Source organism: Haliaeetus albicilla, chromosome 28 (assembly GCF_947461875.1).
Source record: "Haliaeetus albicilla chromosome 28, bHalAlb1.1, whole genome shotgun sequence".
Classification (NCBI taxonomy): domain Eukaryota; kingdom Metazoa; phylum Chordata; class Aves; order Accipitriformes; family Accipitridae; genus Haliaeetus; species Haliaeetus albicilla.
The window spans coordinates 12,553,277-12,570,086 of record NC_091510.1 but is presented as its reverse complement, the minus strand read 5'-3'; the positions used below and the strand labels follow the sequence as shown (position 1 = coordinate 12,570,086).

Below are 16,810 nucleotides of genomic sequence, written 5' to 3'. Positions count from 1 at the left end.
CAAGACCCCGGCAGCTGGGGGCCATGAGGCCGTGGGTGGCGGTGCTGGCCTTGTGGGAGGTGCTGAGGGCTGCAGCAGGGCGGTCGCCCGCCTTACCGACCATCGTGGATCAGGCCTTCATCGAGGCCTGCGTGCACGTCCACAACGAGCTCCGCGCCTGTATTGGTTTTATGTGGCAAGGTTTTGGTAGCGGGGGGGGTTACAGGGGTGGCTCCTGTAAGAAGCTGCTGGAAGCTTCCCCTGTGTTCGAGAGAGAGCGAGCCTATACCAGCTGGCTCTAAGACGGACCTGCCGCCGGCCAAGGCCGAGCCAATCAGTGATAGTGGTAACGCCTCTGTGATAACATTTTTAAGAAGGAAAAAAAAAGTTGGGACGCGGAAAACAGCCACCGGAGAGAGGAGTGAGAACATGTAAGAGAAACAAGCCTGCGGACACCAAGGTCAGTGCAGAAGGAGGGGGAGGAGATGCTCCAGGCGCTGGAGCGAAGATTCCCCTGCAGCCCGTGGTGAAGACCCTGGTGAGGCAGGCTGTCCCCCTGCAGTCCAGGGAGGTCCATGGTGGGGCAGATATCCACCTGCAGCCCGTGGAGGACCCCACGCCGGAGCAGGTGGGTTCCTGAAGGAGGCTGTGACCCCGTGGGAACCCTGCGCTGGAGCAGGTTCCTGGCAGGACCTGCGGATCTGTGGAGAGAGGAGCCCACGGAGCAGGTTTTCTGGCAGGACTTGTGACCCCGTGGGGGACCCACGCTGGAGCAGTCTGTGCCTGAAGGACTGCACACCGTGGAAAGGACCCATGCTGGAGCAGTTCGTGAAGAACTGCAGCCCGTGGGAATGGCCCACGTTGGAGAAAGTTCGTGGAGGACTGTCTCCCGTGGGTGGGACCCCACGTTGGAGCAGGGGAAGAGTGTGATGAGCCCTCGCCCTGAGGAGGTGAAGCGGCAGAAAATAACATGTGATGACCGTAAACCCCATCCCTGTCCCCCTTGTGCCGCTGGGGGGGCTTGGTGGAGAAATCCGGGAGTGAAGTTGTGCCCGGGAAGAAGGGAGGGGTGGAGGGAAGGTGTTCTGAGATTTCGTTTTATTTCTCATTTACCTTACTCTGGCTGATTTGTAATAAAAAGTGAGCTAATTTTCCCTAAGCTGAGTCTGTTTTGCCCGTGATGGTAATTAGTGAATGATCTCTCCTGTCCTTATCTCGACCCGCAAGCCTTTTGTTATATTTTTCTCTCCCCTGTCCAGCTGAGGATGGGGGAGTGATAGAACGGCTTTGGTGGGCGCCTGGCGTCCAGCCAGGGTTAACCCATCTCAGCGCCAAAGTCCAGCCGGCCGCCAGCGGCATGCGGTACATGGTAGGGACAGGCCCGGGGGGGGCGCGGGTGGCTCCAGAGCCCCGCCGGGGGGAGTGGGAGGGTGGGCCGGGGGGAGTGGGAGGGTGGGCCGGGGGTCTCTCGGTAGTCCCCGGGTGAGGCGACCAGGGTGGCGTTTATTTGATAGGAAATATGGTAATGAGTCAAGTCAGTTGTAGACAGGTGAGTCTGGGAACAGCAGGCGTGATGCAGTGACACAGGCCAGCCGATGATGTTCACAATTCACCCCAAGGAATTTCTGCTTAGGAAGAAGCAGTGGTCCAGCAGCAGGACTGATCCAGAAGAGTTAGGCTCTCCATCAAAAGCAAGGATATGAACTGCAGTCCTGGGGCTGAAGGGGATTTCTGGTGGCAAGGAAGAATCTTTGCTTGTCATAACCAAAACAAATTGCATGTGAAAATTTTTGCTGGAAAGGGTTAAGCAAAGCTGAAGAAGATGCAGAAAAAGCGGATCTTTGATGTTTAGTCCACTATATATCTCAAGAGGAAAATGTTGTGAGCAATGAGCAGCTAAAGGATGAGTACCCTGAGGAAGGCTCGTGCTGTGCTGGGATACTGATGGCAAAGAATGCCATTTGCTTGGGTGGGTTTGCAGCCAGAATGGCAGGTATGGGGGTATGACCCTGGAAGTGAAGAAGCTTCTGAAAGACACCAGACCCAGTTTTAGTACTCAGGAATAGGGAAACCAGGAAAAATTATGAATAAAGGTATGCATGTAGAAATATGGTTAGAAAAAAAAAAAGGCCTTAGGGAGAAAACCGTATTGGCAGCCATAGAGACTGAGAGTGAACTGGAATGTACGAACACCAGTAAACCTAGGCAATAAGACACAGGATCTTTTACATAAGACATAAAACTAGGTACTTTAATGGTAGAGGAAACATGCTGAAAAACAATCATGACTGGTAGACAAATACCAAAGATTGTTCATGTTCAGGAATCAGAAGTTTTGTTAATGGTGGCAGACTGCAAAGAAGTAAGAGGTAGCAGAATGAGTTACTGGCCAAACATTGGCATGTTTACCTCATGACGCTGCCTTTGTAAAATGATCGTAGGAGGGGTAAATATTTGTTTCTTGGGGCTCTCTTAAAAATACTTAAAATATTTATACATCTGAATCTATAGTAGCTGTGCATTTTTTCTTTGAATTAATTTTTATGTACCAAATAGAAATCCTTAGTGACCTGTTCAACAAAAAAATTACCAAAAAAAGTTTAATGTTTAATTAATGTGACAGTAATTTCTTATCTGAAGATAAAAGTGTATTTCAAACATCTTTTCAGTTGCTATCAAGTGCTCTTATAAAGTTAATGTTCAACAGTGAAGGGGGAAAACAAACTCGTCTAATGAAATTAGTTCATATTTCTGTGCTGCAACAGGAACAGTCAATGAAACTAAAACATGGGTACTTGCCTAAATAAGGGAAAGGATTTCTTTATGAAACTCCAGCATATGATATCTATCTGTACTTTACTGCCTGACCGGTTTTGTCTGATTGTTTATGATCTGGTTGTAAGTTAACATTGCACAAGTATTTCACCTTTCATGTTTTGCAGACTTGGGATGCAGCTTTGGCAAGGACTGCAAGGGCATGGGCAAATAAATGCATTTTTGAACATAATGTGTACTTAAGTCAGAAACATCAGTGCCATCCTAATTTCACATCTATTGGAGAGAATATTTGGGTTGGAAGTCATCAAGCATTCCATGTTGCTGATGCCATTAAATCGTGGTATAATGAAGTCAGATTCTATATTTTTGCAGTGCAGAAATGTAGTAAGGTTTGCGGTCATTACATTCAGGTAAGAGTTATCTTTGGTTAAATATCCTGTATAGTGCCTACTAGTTGAATCAGTAGGGGCTGTAAATAATACAGGGTTGTATATGTGGTTTGTAGTGACTGGCAGTTTACTGTCTTTTGTAATCTCAAGCAATGGCTGTACTGCTGGTTAACCCTGCTGGTTCACCTCTTTGTCTTGTATAATAATCCATTCTTCATGTCCACAATATTGGCCTCACTGAAAGCCTCGCTCCTCGTTTCATTGTATCAGTACTACATGAACTTCAAGTTCTCTAGCTGCGAAGCCACACAGTTCTGAATTCTCTTAAGTTTGGAGATGCTGTTCGAAGTAATCACAGTAATTGCAGAATGTCTGTGGGTACTCCTTCATAGAAATGTTACCAGAAGGACAAAATCCAGCCAAAGTAAATTGTATTCTTTACAAATCTTGTAAAAAAGGAAGGGGGAAAAAAGAGCATCAACAACAAAAGAGGCAATTTATGATATATTTCTGATTTCTCAGTGGTAATTCTGACAAACTTAATTCTGCTGAGAAAGTAAAGATTTTCTTAGAACACTTAATATTTTAAATGGATTTATTCATTCCCATCTTTAAAAAACAAGCTTTGCAGTAGAATTAGTTTCATCTATGAGCAAACACATAATATTTCACTGATCTGAAACAGATGATAATTTTAATGTCAGGTAGATCTTATCTAGTAAAAGTGACTCTTTAAATTCTTATCTCAGTGTTCAGAGATGCTTAGATTGCTCTCTATGCAAATTACAGTTGATAATACTGTGCAGTATACTTAGTGTGAAACTGTTACCGGACACAACAGTAGCTGCGAGGTTCTTTTTGAGTAGACTTTGGATTGTGAAATGAAAATACTTTAATGAAATATTTCATTAATACTTTGATGAAAGTTACCAGAATCATTTACAAAGCATTTTTGTTTGGGTCTTTTTGTACCTCTTTTATGTCTTTTCTCACTTCTTTCCCCTCAAGTGTTAATTCTTGTTTCGTGCCCCTGGTTCTGCCTGTAACAAACTCAAAAGCAAGGCTGGAGGATTGAAGTTTTGCTGTTCATTGGGCAGTAAATCTTTAGAAGATCAGAACTAGACAATATCTTTGGAAAATATTTTTCATTTTTTCTCTGGCACAGTAAATTAAAAAAAAAAATTTACGTAGCAAGGTAGTTCCTAGCATTTTAAGATTTGGTGTTCAGCCTTGTCTACACAGAATTCTGGAGCTTCTTGCACTTTTTTCTTGGGGTGATGTTCACTTCTAAGCTTTTCTTTCCCCTGATTAATGTTGCTTGCTCCTTTCTTGTTACACATTGTTAAGTAGTATCAAAATGTTCATGCATTTCAGGCAGTATTTCAGGCAGAATTACAAAGGAAACTAATCACTGGAAGAAAGCAAGTAGAGTTAAAAAGGGTTTGTCGTGGTTTAACCCCAGCCAGCAACTAAGCACTACGCAGCCGCTCACTCACTCCCCACCCAGTGGGATGGGGGAGAAAATCGGGAAGAGAAGTAAAACTCGTGGGTTGAGATAAGAACGGTTTAGTAGAACAGAAAAGAAGAAACTAATAATGATAATTATAACACTAATAAAGTGACAGCAGTAATGATAAAAGGACGGGAAGATACAAATGATGCACAGTGCAATTGCTCACCACCCGCTGATCGATGCCCAGTTATTCCCTGAGCGGCAATTCCCCCCGTCCCCACTCCCCCCAGTTTATATACTGGGCATGACGTCACATGGTATGGAATGTCCCTTTGGCCAGTTTGGGTCAGCTGTCCTGGCCGTGTCCCCTCCCAACTTCTTGTGCCCCTCCAGCTTTCTCGCTGGCTGGGCACGAGAAGCTGAAAAATCCTTGACTTTAGACTAAACACTACTGAGCAACAACTGAAAACATCAGTGTTATCAGCATTCTTCTCATACTGAACTCAAAACACAGCACTGTACCACCTACTAGGAATACAATTAACTCAATCCCAGCTGAAACCACGACAGGGTTAAACACCAGTGAACATGTAAAAGTACCTATGTCATCCAAATTGATAATCAAAGGCCATGCATTATCCAGGAGCCATGATGGACTTGAAGGCTCAGACACAAAATTGAAAAAGGGTAAAATTTACAAATCATAAACGGATAGGCTGTGTAGACCTGCTAAGAGAACCATGACACAGAAATCTCAAAATGGTGGAAATCTCAAAAAGCTATGTGAAGCTGTTACATAAAGGCCCCTGAAATGCTTAGTCCTTAATCCAGGATTCAGGTAACACCACATTAAACATTAAGGTCCTTTTTGAAGAAAGGTTATGTCTGTTGAAGATAACCACTTCTTGCAGTTACAGTTGAAGAGGTGGAACTTTGAGGGATGTTCAAATCAGTCTGTTGGTCTGAGACCTGTACTTTTTGTACTGGGGAGATACCAAGAGTAATCCCCTATGTCTTTAAATTTTCCAGAAGTGGAATGTATGATCATCCGGATGTTCTAGGTATATAGTTAAACATTTTTACCTGAATTCAATACTGTCTGGTTAGTCATATGCAGAAGGTATAGGAAGAAGCTCCAAAGAAAAAGCAGATGCCCAAGCTGTAAGTGTTAGTAAACCATCTTCTCTTAAGTATGGCAGATAACACTCATTAGTCTGACAATGCGCAGTGGTAAAGCTTTCAGACTTAAGTTTACAGTAGTTATCAGCCATACCACTTCTAGCGCAACAGGAGAAGCTCTTCTTGCAGACCTAAGTTATGAATGTTCAAATTAAGGAGCTTTTGGGTAGTTGCCACTAATTTCCCTTTTGTTCCATGGAATCTATCCCTGGATCATGAAGTCAGTGACTCTTACTGAACTTGTCCTGTAGAAGATTGTGGAAACTTGCAGCATAGGTCACTTCATCTTGAGGGGTGAATATTTAGAAGTTCATCTTAAAAAGCTTGCTTACCAGCAATTTTTTTAAATGCATAAAAAGGTCAGATGCTGCAAATGAAAGTAATATGTAGGCTCTCTGAAAATAACGGAAACTTTCTAGATATTAGACTAGGTTACTGCTGAGTGTAGTTTTTAATTTCTTTTAAAAGCTTTTTTTTTTTTTAGGTTGTTTGGGACAATTCATATAAAATAGGCTGTGCTGTTACTCTATGTAGGGAAGTTGCAGGAATACGAAATGCAGTAAATTTTGTTTGCAACTATTCACCAGGGTAAGTTGCTGGTTCAAATGTAATAAAAAAATGAAAGCAATTGTAATGACATTTAGCTGAAAGTAAATTGGGTTCTTTATTTATTGGTAGCCTTGTAAATGCAATCGGAGAAAACAATAGTTGTCAAATTCAGTTACCAAGACAGCCATGAGCATTAGAACATGTACTTGCTTAGCTTTTTAATCTGTCAACTTTACTGATAAATCTCATTCTGTGCTAATCTTAAACAAACAAATCCCAGAATTAGCTCATGCTCCACTTCATTGATTTTTTTTTTCATATGAAACAGAATCAATGAGAAAGTTGCTGCAGGCAACTGCTGTCAGAGCTGGAATTACCTCTTGCAGTTTTATAGATTTTTTCAATTGCACTTTAGCTTTTTACACTATTTTTTTTTCCTTAGAAATGATGGAAGTAATAGCACAGTTGTTAGTTGCTTTTCCTTTCTGTGTAACTGAGTAAAATAAAATTACATTATCATTTCTTGCATCTTTAATGGCTGTGATTATACCAAATGCTATTTAAGCATTAGAAAACAGTAAATGATCAATGCAAGAAAAAGCTAACTGCAACATGTGATTTTACATTTAAATTCATATTCTAAAAAAACATAGGCCCCAGCCAGTGCTGTTCCTAAAGCAGGAGGAGGTTGAAAACAGGCAGATAGTTTTAAAATAATATATTTTGTCTCATAGTAATGCACAGTCCATAATCAAGCACATGCATATGCAGTCTGTTTGTCATTTTAAAAACATAACATAGCTTGTGAGCTTGCATGACAACTGTTTTTTCTTCTAGCAAACCTGGGCCGCTACTAGGGAGTTAAATTAGCCTGAACTAAAAAATTCATTGAGCCCTGCCTATCTATCTTCCAGTACCACAAAACTGGACTTGAACTTGAAATGTTATTTTGAAACTTGCTGGGGTATGGAACTTTGTTGTTTTCTTTTTAAAATCTGAACTAAAATGTTTCCAGTTGCCAGTGCAGCATAATGACTGACATCCACAGTGGTCTGTAAAGCCTTGTCACTTGAGAATTTTCTCATTTGTAACAACATACCATGTTGGTTTGCTGTGCTGTTCTGCACATCCTGGAGAATGGATAGCTAAGCTGAATAGCTGTCTGAGATGAGGTCTAACATGCCATTGTTCTTCTGTCCACTGCTTGATACCAAGAATGCTGATCTCTACATCACCACAGAAACAAGTGGAGTTAGAGCAGACAGAGCATCATCTAACAGCCTTTTCCCTTCCTAAACTGTCTGGAAAAATAGGTAAACCTTAACCTTGCCACCAGTCATCACCACACTCCAGACACTAGAACAGCCTTTTCCAACTTGACCTTCATGACTCCTTGAGGTTTGGACCCTTAGTGCTCAGTTACCCTGCTAGGATAGCAGTTTCTTTTCAGAGTTGAGGATGCACCAATTTAAGGACCACCTCACCAGAATTACTTTATTCAGTGTACCAGTTTTATAGTGTAGCCCTTTTACAGATCTTTTCTGAAGGTCTGCTGCTGGGACCATCCATGTCTGAGATGCCCGGACTATCCTTCCCCCTGTTTAAAGAGAAGCTTACCGTAGTTTGGAATGTGCCCTGTCCTGTCATCATTAAAGTTAGCTGCCACATGCTTGCTACCAGGCTCTGTTTGTCGTGCTGTTCTTCTCATCTCTTCTACCTACCTTCTTCTTGGTAGGTGAATCTTCATCTTCATGCTCAGTTTTCTCTCACACATTTGGAAACTGTATATCAAAATTACCAGGATGACTATGTTACAAGGTGGTTAGAAATACCAAATACCATCAGAGACAGATGGACCGTAGATGTCATTGAGAAGATTTATTCAGTTCAATTCAGACAGTTGCTCTTATTTATGCTTCTGTTTTACTGCTCTTTAGGAAACTTTATCACAAGTCTACATTAGCAGAAGGCATAACCTGTTCTGGTTTTGGAGCTGTTAAGTTTCCACTTATTTTAGAGCAAACAACCTTATAACTGCTTCCTGTTGTGAGTTTATGATGACACATTCAGATCTTACAGAATTTGAACAGCTGTATTTGCGGTTTCAGATTAGGATTTGTAGTGGTTGAGGTTATCCCAGCACTCTTAAAAAGAATAAGATGCCTCTAAACAGCAAGATACCTTCTTTGATATTCCTATCAGTCTGTCTTACAGGTAGTAGCTGTACTTCATGAGTTTTAAGTGCTGTGAATGCAAATACTGTCATTTCACCTTTTCACATCAAAAAAGGATTCATTGAGGTCATGGATATTGGCAGGGACAGGATATCCCCATTTTCCTGTTCGGCAGATCATGGCATCCTCAGAACAAGAGATGTGTCCTGGCTTTCAACAGATGTGGAAAAACTACCTCCTTTTCCCAACTTCACTCGATGCTTCTCAGTTCTTCTGTTGTAAGAAAAAATTATAATCCATGATACTTCTATGCTGCTGGGAATACAAATAACATCTCATTACCTTTTTGTTATTGTACCTTTCCATGAATATGACCTTCCAGGTCTCCACCACCTCTTTAGAAAGATAAGTGGCATCCAATCCCCGACAGGTGGCTGTATCTGCCATTTTTAGGACTCAGTTTCTCCTGAAGAAGTTGTGGGAGTTAAAATGTTAGAGCACCTCAGTGGATAGTCAATAAAGTGGTAAATGGAAATCACTGTAAGTAAATATGAAGTGATACACATGGGGGAAAAGGCGGTCACCTATAAAACCATGGAAAATGTCAGCTCAATACTTGCTAGCTGTCAGAAGCAAATGAAAAAGTAGTAATGATTAATTAAATTAAATGATTACTCTTTAAGAGTAAAACATAAAACATAATAATGTCACTTTTCATGGAGACAGCCTTTTAGTTTCTATTGCCTAAACCAGCAAGACAAGTGAAATTTAAAGCCCATATGATAGTCTCTCATATATTTTATTCCATTTAAGTAGCATAGTCTTCAGAAGCCACCTGAAGCTCCTTGTGAGAGTGAGTTTTTTTCTCCCTCCAGAAGTTAATTTGTGGCTTTTTTTCCCATTCCTTACACCTTCTCAATGAGGGAGCGCTCTACAACCTTGGTGTTAACCGATCTTTAAATAGATGAATAGATAGATAGATTTACTTATTTGTAATAACAAGATAAGGCCTCTCAGAGAAAAAGGCAAGGCCTTTCATCTCTCTCAGTCTGTGGCTGAGAGTTCTATCAGTCTTCTCAAAGAGGATTTCACAGTGGATTATGAACTGTGTGAAGTAGTAATGTAATTACCACTTAAAAGTGGAAGCCTTTGATACCAAGAAAGACTTCCTGAATTGCAGCTCAGGCAACATCTGTAGCTTCTTTGTATTGCATTCCTGCAATTGAAATGTGCATGGTCACCAAGTGGGTCTGCTTTCACACCCTTATGGGCATTATGCTCTTGCCAGAACTTCTAGAAGCAATGTTTTGTCCTTCAGTCTTTCTTATTCTGGGTTCTGAGACCCTTTTTAAGATAACTCTGTGGTCTGCTCTTTGGAATCACGCATGCTGTGAATGTATATGTGGACAATCACCCCAAAGATATGTTACTTAACTTGTAACTTTATTTTTGAGGGATTTATGTATACAGACATATATTAACAACTTACTTTCCCACTGTTCTCTGACCAATTCAAAACCTATGTTCAATTCTTGGGATCAGAAGATCCCCATTCCATTTTATCACTGCCTGGACTGCATGTTGGGGCATGTGGTTGCATTATGCCACTATAGATGCTGCTGGGATAAAACTCAGGCCAACAGTGTACCTGTGAACAATGTATATAAAAGACATTTCAAAGAAGAATAGTAGCAAGTAAGTTGCAGGTAGTCTTTCGGGGTGTTCTTCTCCCTCCAACTTGTACAACAGTATTATACCAACCCTTACATCTGTATGTCTGGTGGGTAGCTCTTTTTTATAAACATAGATGATATAGGGTGTAAATACAGACTTAGAATCCTGAAAATGTTATCACAGGTCTTGGTGCAAATTATCTGCTTTGAGGAGTGCCCACTATGGAGGTGAGTAGAGTGACAAACCAACCTAACTATAATAGCCCACAGTCCTTTGAGGGGACTAAATCTGCCCCTGTGTTCCCAGGATTAGGCTATGAAACCTAGCATTGCTTCATCTTTTTGAATGGATGCAGCAGAGACTGGGTACTGTGTTTCCCATTAGTATAGACAGCCAGGATGATGGTTATCTGCATTATCATTTTCAGCAGTTATTATGTATAAGGAGCCTTTCTGAGAATGTGCAGTGGTAAGTACTGTGGGCTGATCTTTATACTTAAAAACTTTGGCTCCGCTTGGATGAAATACTTAAGCATGTAAGGGTCCCAGTGTCTTCACTGAGACTGCATACTTACTCTTGGACATTTATGTTTTGTGGAATGAAGCTCATAAGATTTCTTTTTTTGCTAAATAGTTGGTTTCAAGCTATTTGGGAGTGTGTCAGCTTTAAAATTTTCCACTCTCAAATCCTCATTTTACCTCAGTTGAAACGAAGCTCCATTCAGAACATTCTGTTTTAGTAGTTCATATACCAGTGTAAAATTTGAATAAAAAGCCTGAGTATTTTCCCATAAGGAAAATAATAGCTTTTTAAGATTCTTTTCTTTCACAGGGACAGAACAATAAAAATTAAAGGAAGGAAAATTATTCTGATGTTTTTAATGAATTATCAGCCATTTATTGTATTTTCAGTGTATTTACTTCAACAAATGATTTAAGATATTTAACAAATCACTTAAAATTATGTATGAAAATTTTCTTTTTCCTTTGTAGTGGTAACGGTCTAAGAAGACCATATATAGAAGGAAAATCATGCAGTAATTGTGCAAAAGGGGACACCTGTGAAAATAAACTGTGTAGTAAGTAAAAGCAAATGTAAAATGCAATAAGTAAAATGAAATAATACAACCATCTACTTGATAAAGAATGCTGCAAGCTTTGTTTTACTCCTTGATGGTGCTCATTCAGGTCCAATTCACAACTAATTTAGAACTATTCTTAAGGCCATTTACATTCAGGAAACAGATAGTTCATGTTTTACTGATTGTGGGCCTCTGACCATTACGAAGTCTTCATTTGATTATAGACAGGTATAATTCATGATATAGTTAAAAGTATTATTGTTTCTATTGCACTCCACTGACTTCATTAATCATACCAAAGAAATCAGCATCTATGTACTTTTGAAAGCAGCATTTAGCAGCAGCTCTTGAGTATTCTCATAGGCCTTCAGAAACTGCAAAGCTACTAATCACTTGTATTTAGACTAAAATATTTAAATTGCAGTTACTGAGTCTGTTGTGACTGTTTTGTGCAGCCACAGCAAAATTACATTGGAGCATCAGTATAGCTGATGCTTATACACTCTGTAAGCAGTCACGGTAACTGTGGGAAAGTCATTCTGGGTCTGTAATTCATGCTAGAGTTATAAAAGAAATTATTCACAGAGGCACATTGTCTTTCTCACCTGGTTATGTCTGGGGGAAAAGGGACTGCATACTGATTTAATTCTCTAGCTATCAGATGTTTTCCCCATGGCAAATAGGATTCATTCCTTAAATGGGGTAATTCTTTTAACTCTATTCTTGTCAAGAAAATGAATTAGAGTCATGAATTGCTAAGTATGTGTCATGTTTGATGGAATGAAACATTAAGAGACAGTAGGTCGTCTCTCTTCAGAAAGTTCTAGACCTGACAACTTCTACCTACTGGGAAGTCACAAGCTAGAAGTTTCCTGTGGCTAAAGTTAGAACATATGTTTTTAAGTTTCATTTAGTAAACTGGGAATAAGACTTGTGGGTTTTGTTTAACAGTTAGTTATTGCATTTGCTCAATATATAGGTTAGTATAGCTTTAAAAACATTCAGCAATCCTGTAGGTCTTAATTTTTAGGTAGCATACACCTCTGAAAAACAGATACAAGGAATACCCGGTTATACTTGATCCCAGGGTTAGGCCTCACTTAGGAAACAGTCTGTCTCCTGTTCTCATTCGTAAAATTGTGTTTCATAGTATTTACTAGCTCATGTGTATATTCTGAATATTTAAACACTATTTATTATTTTGAAAAAGACAAAGGAGAGAGGATTCAAACTGAAAATAAAGGGGCTGTATAATACGTCCCTCTCCCCCATCGATGTCATTGTTATAAACAGTAATAGCTTTATGGAGACATTAATATTATGAAGTATTGGGTTTAGTTTTTATCAAAACATTTTAGCTTGAGTTTTATTTGTGAGGTTTATCAATGGGATTCTCAGAGTTTTTCAAATTCTATTGACTGTAAATCTGATGAGTTTGTTTTAGCTAGCTAGTAAAGATTTAAGGAAAGAGAAATCATGGCTGGCTGTTTCTGTTTCTTTTTTCCCTTTTTTCCAGGAAATCCAGAACGTGATAAAATTATCTGTATGTATTACAATTTTACACTTCTACTTATATTTCTTAGTTACTTTAAATGTATGTACTCCCCATAAATCTTATATTTATATGCTTATTTATAGATTATTCAAGATGGCACCCCCCTTGGGAGTTCAGAATTTTATGCGATGAGGCTTGTATCAGTCTTGTAGTTTTGAGAGCATCACTGATGTTTCTTGCTTTTGTAGCTGTTTATTTTATCAAAAAACACTTTACAAACATGCATATGTCCACCTAACTGGATTTTAAGTACATATTGTCTTCTGAATATACTTGCTAATGAATTAAGCAAAAAAGTTATATTTACATAACTTTAAAGACAACTTTCTTTGACAATAATTTTGTTGCCATTATTTTATGCTCCTTAGAGAAAGTTAACATGCCAAAAAAAAGTGAAATTCTAGGTGGTTAAAACCCATATTGGGAAAATATTAAGCTAAAGATGGTATCTGGTAAGGTTTGGAGCCTTATTTTTAAATACCGAATTTCCCAAAACTGTGACGTACTCTGTTCCTGGAATTCAAGGAGAAAAGTATGTGTCAGTTAAACAACGGTTAAAATTCATACTAAGCCAATATTTGAAATCACAATTGCTTAATTTAGATGCTGAGAGAAACCTAGCATCATATCATGTACTCAGTCCTGTTTCCTAGAGTGACAGAATGTTCTGAATAAAATGTATAAAGTCAGAAGATGTTATACAAAGATGGTTCTTTAGAAGTCTTGATATTTGTGAAGTTAGTACAACTTGGTATTTATAAGTTAATGCATTTATTTTTGCTCATTCAAAATGCGAATCTTTAGATTTTTTATTATTTTGTTCCTAACTCCCTCTAAACCTTGTGCTTAATTTTCATTTTTTTATTCCTTGTTTTAATGTGTACCGTTACTTACGTATAGCATATTTCCTGTTTTGTAAGTGTTCTAAAGTTTTAATAATAAATTTTCTTTGTTTTATCTTGAAACTTGCTAAAGTCCATTTAATCAACAGAGATTTTACTATTCTATATCCAAGGCTTGAAGTCTTTCGTTAATATGCTTTAATTTCACTTTCTCCAAAAGACTGATTAAATTTATACAAGAATCTGAAGCTTTTTTCCTTCTAGCAAAAATCTAGCAAACTAGATTTTTTCCTGATTGTATCAGTCTTTTCTAGTGAATGCCAATATGGCTGTATGAAAGTTCATTATTCTTAGGTAATGTCTCACCATTGTTTTAAAATGAACAAATAAAAAACCCACAAATTCTGCTATTTTCTTAATGTTCAGAACTCAAATTAAGCCTAAAGGAAGCTTCTGTGAGTTCAGCTTTAGGAACTAATTTGTCTGTCTTTCTCTGTGTGCGATTGACAATTTAGGTCTAAAACATTTCAATTTATTATCTAAATCTATACTGATAATTCCGTTGATTATATAAAAAAACCCCTTATTTTAAGTCTCAAAGAAAATAAGATAGACCTTTATTGTAGATTAATGTAAAATTAGGCGAGTGCTAGCTATTTCTTCTGTAAGTTTTCTAAAATTACTAAAATACAGAACAGACTTTTCAAATAAAAGTTTATTATTTAAACCTTGGATTACACTATCAAATCTCGAAGTGTAATACTATATACCTAAACCCATAAATAGGTGGCTCCTACACGCAAAATCGTGCAGTATGAACGCTCCTGAGCAGCGGCTCATCCCATTGGTTTACCTGGAAGTTGCTGATATTCACCATCTTGGAAGATAAAATCATTATTTAGATGCTGGTTTAGAGTTGAAAAGCTTATTTCAGAGCTAAATTTCAGACGTCTATAAGGAAGAAGTTTCCTTAATACTTGAAATAGAAAATTTGGTACTACAATAAAGCTCTTTCAAGCTTTAAAGTGTTACTATTGCATCATTTTAAGATGCTGCCTTTTTACTAACAAAACCTGCCATTTACATTCAGTTATTAAAACACAAGTTTTCCTACTTGGAGCTGTGAGATAACCTGGAAGAAATTCATATCTAACACAGTAATTCCTTATCCCTGAGAATAACTGTCCTTCTTGTCATTTAGTAACTCGATTACAGTTAGGACTGTGACAATCAGAGTATGCCCTGGAGAGAAGGCAAAGTTGAAAAAGAGCTCTGCGGTCTCCCAAAGCTTTAGAAAAACCTCGGTTCTTACTGGCCGTATTTATGCCAGGCTGATAGTAGCCCTTTCACCTGAGACATAGTTTTAGTGTTTTTCCTGAGCTAAGCAGTGTGGAATTTGCAACACTGAATGATATACAGATAGTGATGCCATCAGATCGTGTATCAATAAATGAAGTAGTTTTGCGTCCATTAAAATATTTTTCCATTCTGCTTTCCTGAACTTGTGATACAAGGTTTCTGTCCTCATTGCTGGTTCTCATGGTGTCCACACAAAATAAGTGCAGTTTGCCCCGTTCCCTAGTGTGGTGTCTTTGGGAGGAAATCTAGGAATGGCTGAGAACATAGTTCATTCCAAGATCTCCTTTCTAAAAATGGCATAGGTGTAGGCTGTAATGCCTTGCTGTATCTTCTCTCAGGAGATTCCTGAGTATTACTCCGTAACATTCCGACAGTATTGTAGCAGTTCTTGAACTTTCACGCTTTTCATGCTGCTGCCATGCGTCAACCATTTCTGGTGTTATCCTGTGGAAACAGGCTTATGATGGACAGCAGAAAAGCCTTCTCATTTTTCAAATGCCTTGAATTTAAAAACAAAGATGGAAATGTGACAAATGATAGCAATTTAAGTTCCAGAAATTGAAATCACGTATGAAGGGCAAGGAAGGTAACCAGAGATCCTCTCCAGCTAGGCAAATACTTGTATTCTCTAACAAGCTTCCTGTATCTGCGTTGTTGAGATTGTGCTAAATCCTTCATCCTGTGCAACCTGCTGAAGCTTTGGCTCCATCAAGGAATCACAGAAGGGTTGTGGTTGGCAGAGACCTCTGGAGGTCATCTGGTCCAGCCCCCTGCTCAAGCAGGGCCCCCTAGACCTGGTTGCACAGGACCATGTCCAGATGGCTTTTGAGTATCTCCATGGATGGGGACTCTGCAGCCTCCCAGGGCAACCTGTGCCAGTGTTTGGTCACCCTCACAGTCAAAACGTGTTTTCTGATGTTGAGAGGGAACCTCTTGTGTTTCAGTTTGTGCGCATTGCCTCTTGTCCCGTCACTGGGCACCACTGAGCAGAGCCTGGCTCTCTCACCCTTACACCCTCCTTTCAGGTATTCATACGGTTCAGGAGGCTGCTGTCTTCCACGGCACTACCACTGCCTGTCGTCTTCCCTTCACAATCTTTAGCAGAGCTATCACCAAAGGCAAGAGCCAGCCTTTCACGCTTCCCATCTCCTTTGGTTGAGGGGAGGGAGTGAAACAGGCTGTCCTCGCGGGGCAAAGTAGATGTGACAAAGCAGATGCCTTGACTGTCGGGAGGTGGGCACCCCAGGGGAAAGAACTCCTAGCAGCCTGCTGTGCTTTGGTCCGTATGAGATCCCAGCACTTTGTGGAGAGAACGCAGCAAGCGATGGAGCGTCATTTTGCTCAGTTAGGCCAAGGGGCATCATTGCAGTAAGCAATTTATTACAGTAAAACTACCTGCAGTCCAACCACATTCTGATGACCTCCCCTCTTAATTGTGAGGCTGTTTGCAGCCTCATTATTACAAAGCAATTGCAAGATTTTTTTTTAGCTTTTAATAAATACAGAATAATTCTTGTGGAAATCTAGTACCACCACCATCCTTTCATTTAATCTGTGTTCTGCCCTGAGGTGAGATTGTGTAATAGAAGTAGCGATGTATGTCAGAATATTAGTTTATTCACAGGTCTGGAAGGCCAAGTGATCTTGCAGCTGCCCTATCCCGTGGACAGAACAAGAAACCCCAGCAGATCCCCCCAGTTTGTTCAGCTGAACCTAGTAAGTCAAGGACAAACAGACTTTCTCCCCAACACAAGTAACAATAGTTGGTGGGGAAGTTGATGATTTGAGGACAAAATTA

General features: G+C 39.6%; 1 protein-coding gene across 1 annotated transcript; it reads left to right on the top strand.

Annotated features, from left to right (window-relative positions):
• The first annotated feature begins 4 nt into the window (after positions 1 to 4).
• On the top strand, positions 5 to 13,503 carry LOC104313578 (GLIPR1-like protein 2). Its single transcript, XM_069773367.1, has 7 exons — positions 5 to 180; positions 1,317 to 1,348; positions 2,922 to 3,167; positions 6,263 to 6,366; positions 11,168 to 11,253; positions 12,773 to 12,799; positions 12,895 to 13,503. The coding sequence occupies exons 1-7, from the start codon at positions 24 to 26 to the stop codon at positions 13,047 to 13,049; spliced, it is 807 nt and encodes a 268-aa protein (XP_069629468.1). The 5' UTR covers positions 5 to 23; the 3' UTR covers positions 13,050 to 13,503.
• Positions 13,504 to 16,810: the final 3,307 nt, after the last annotated feature.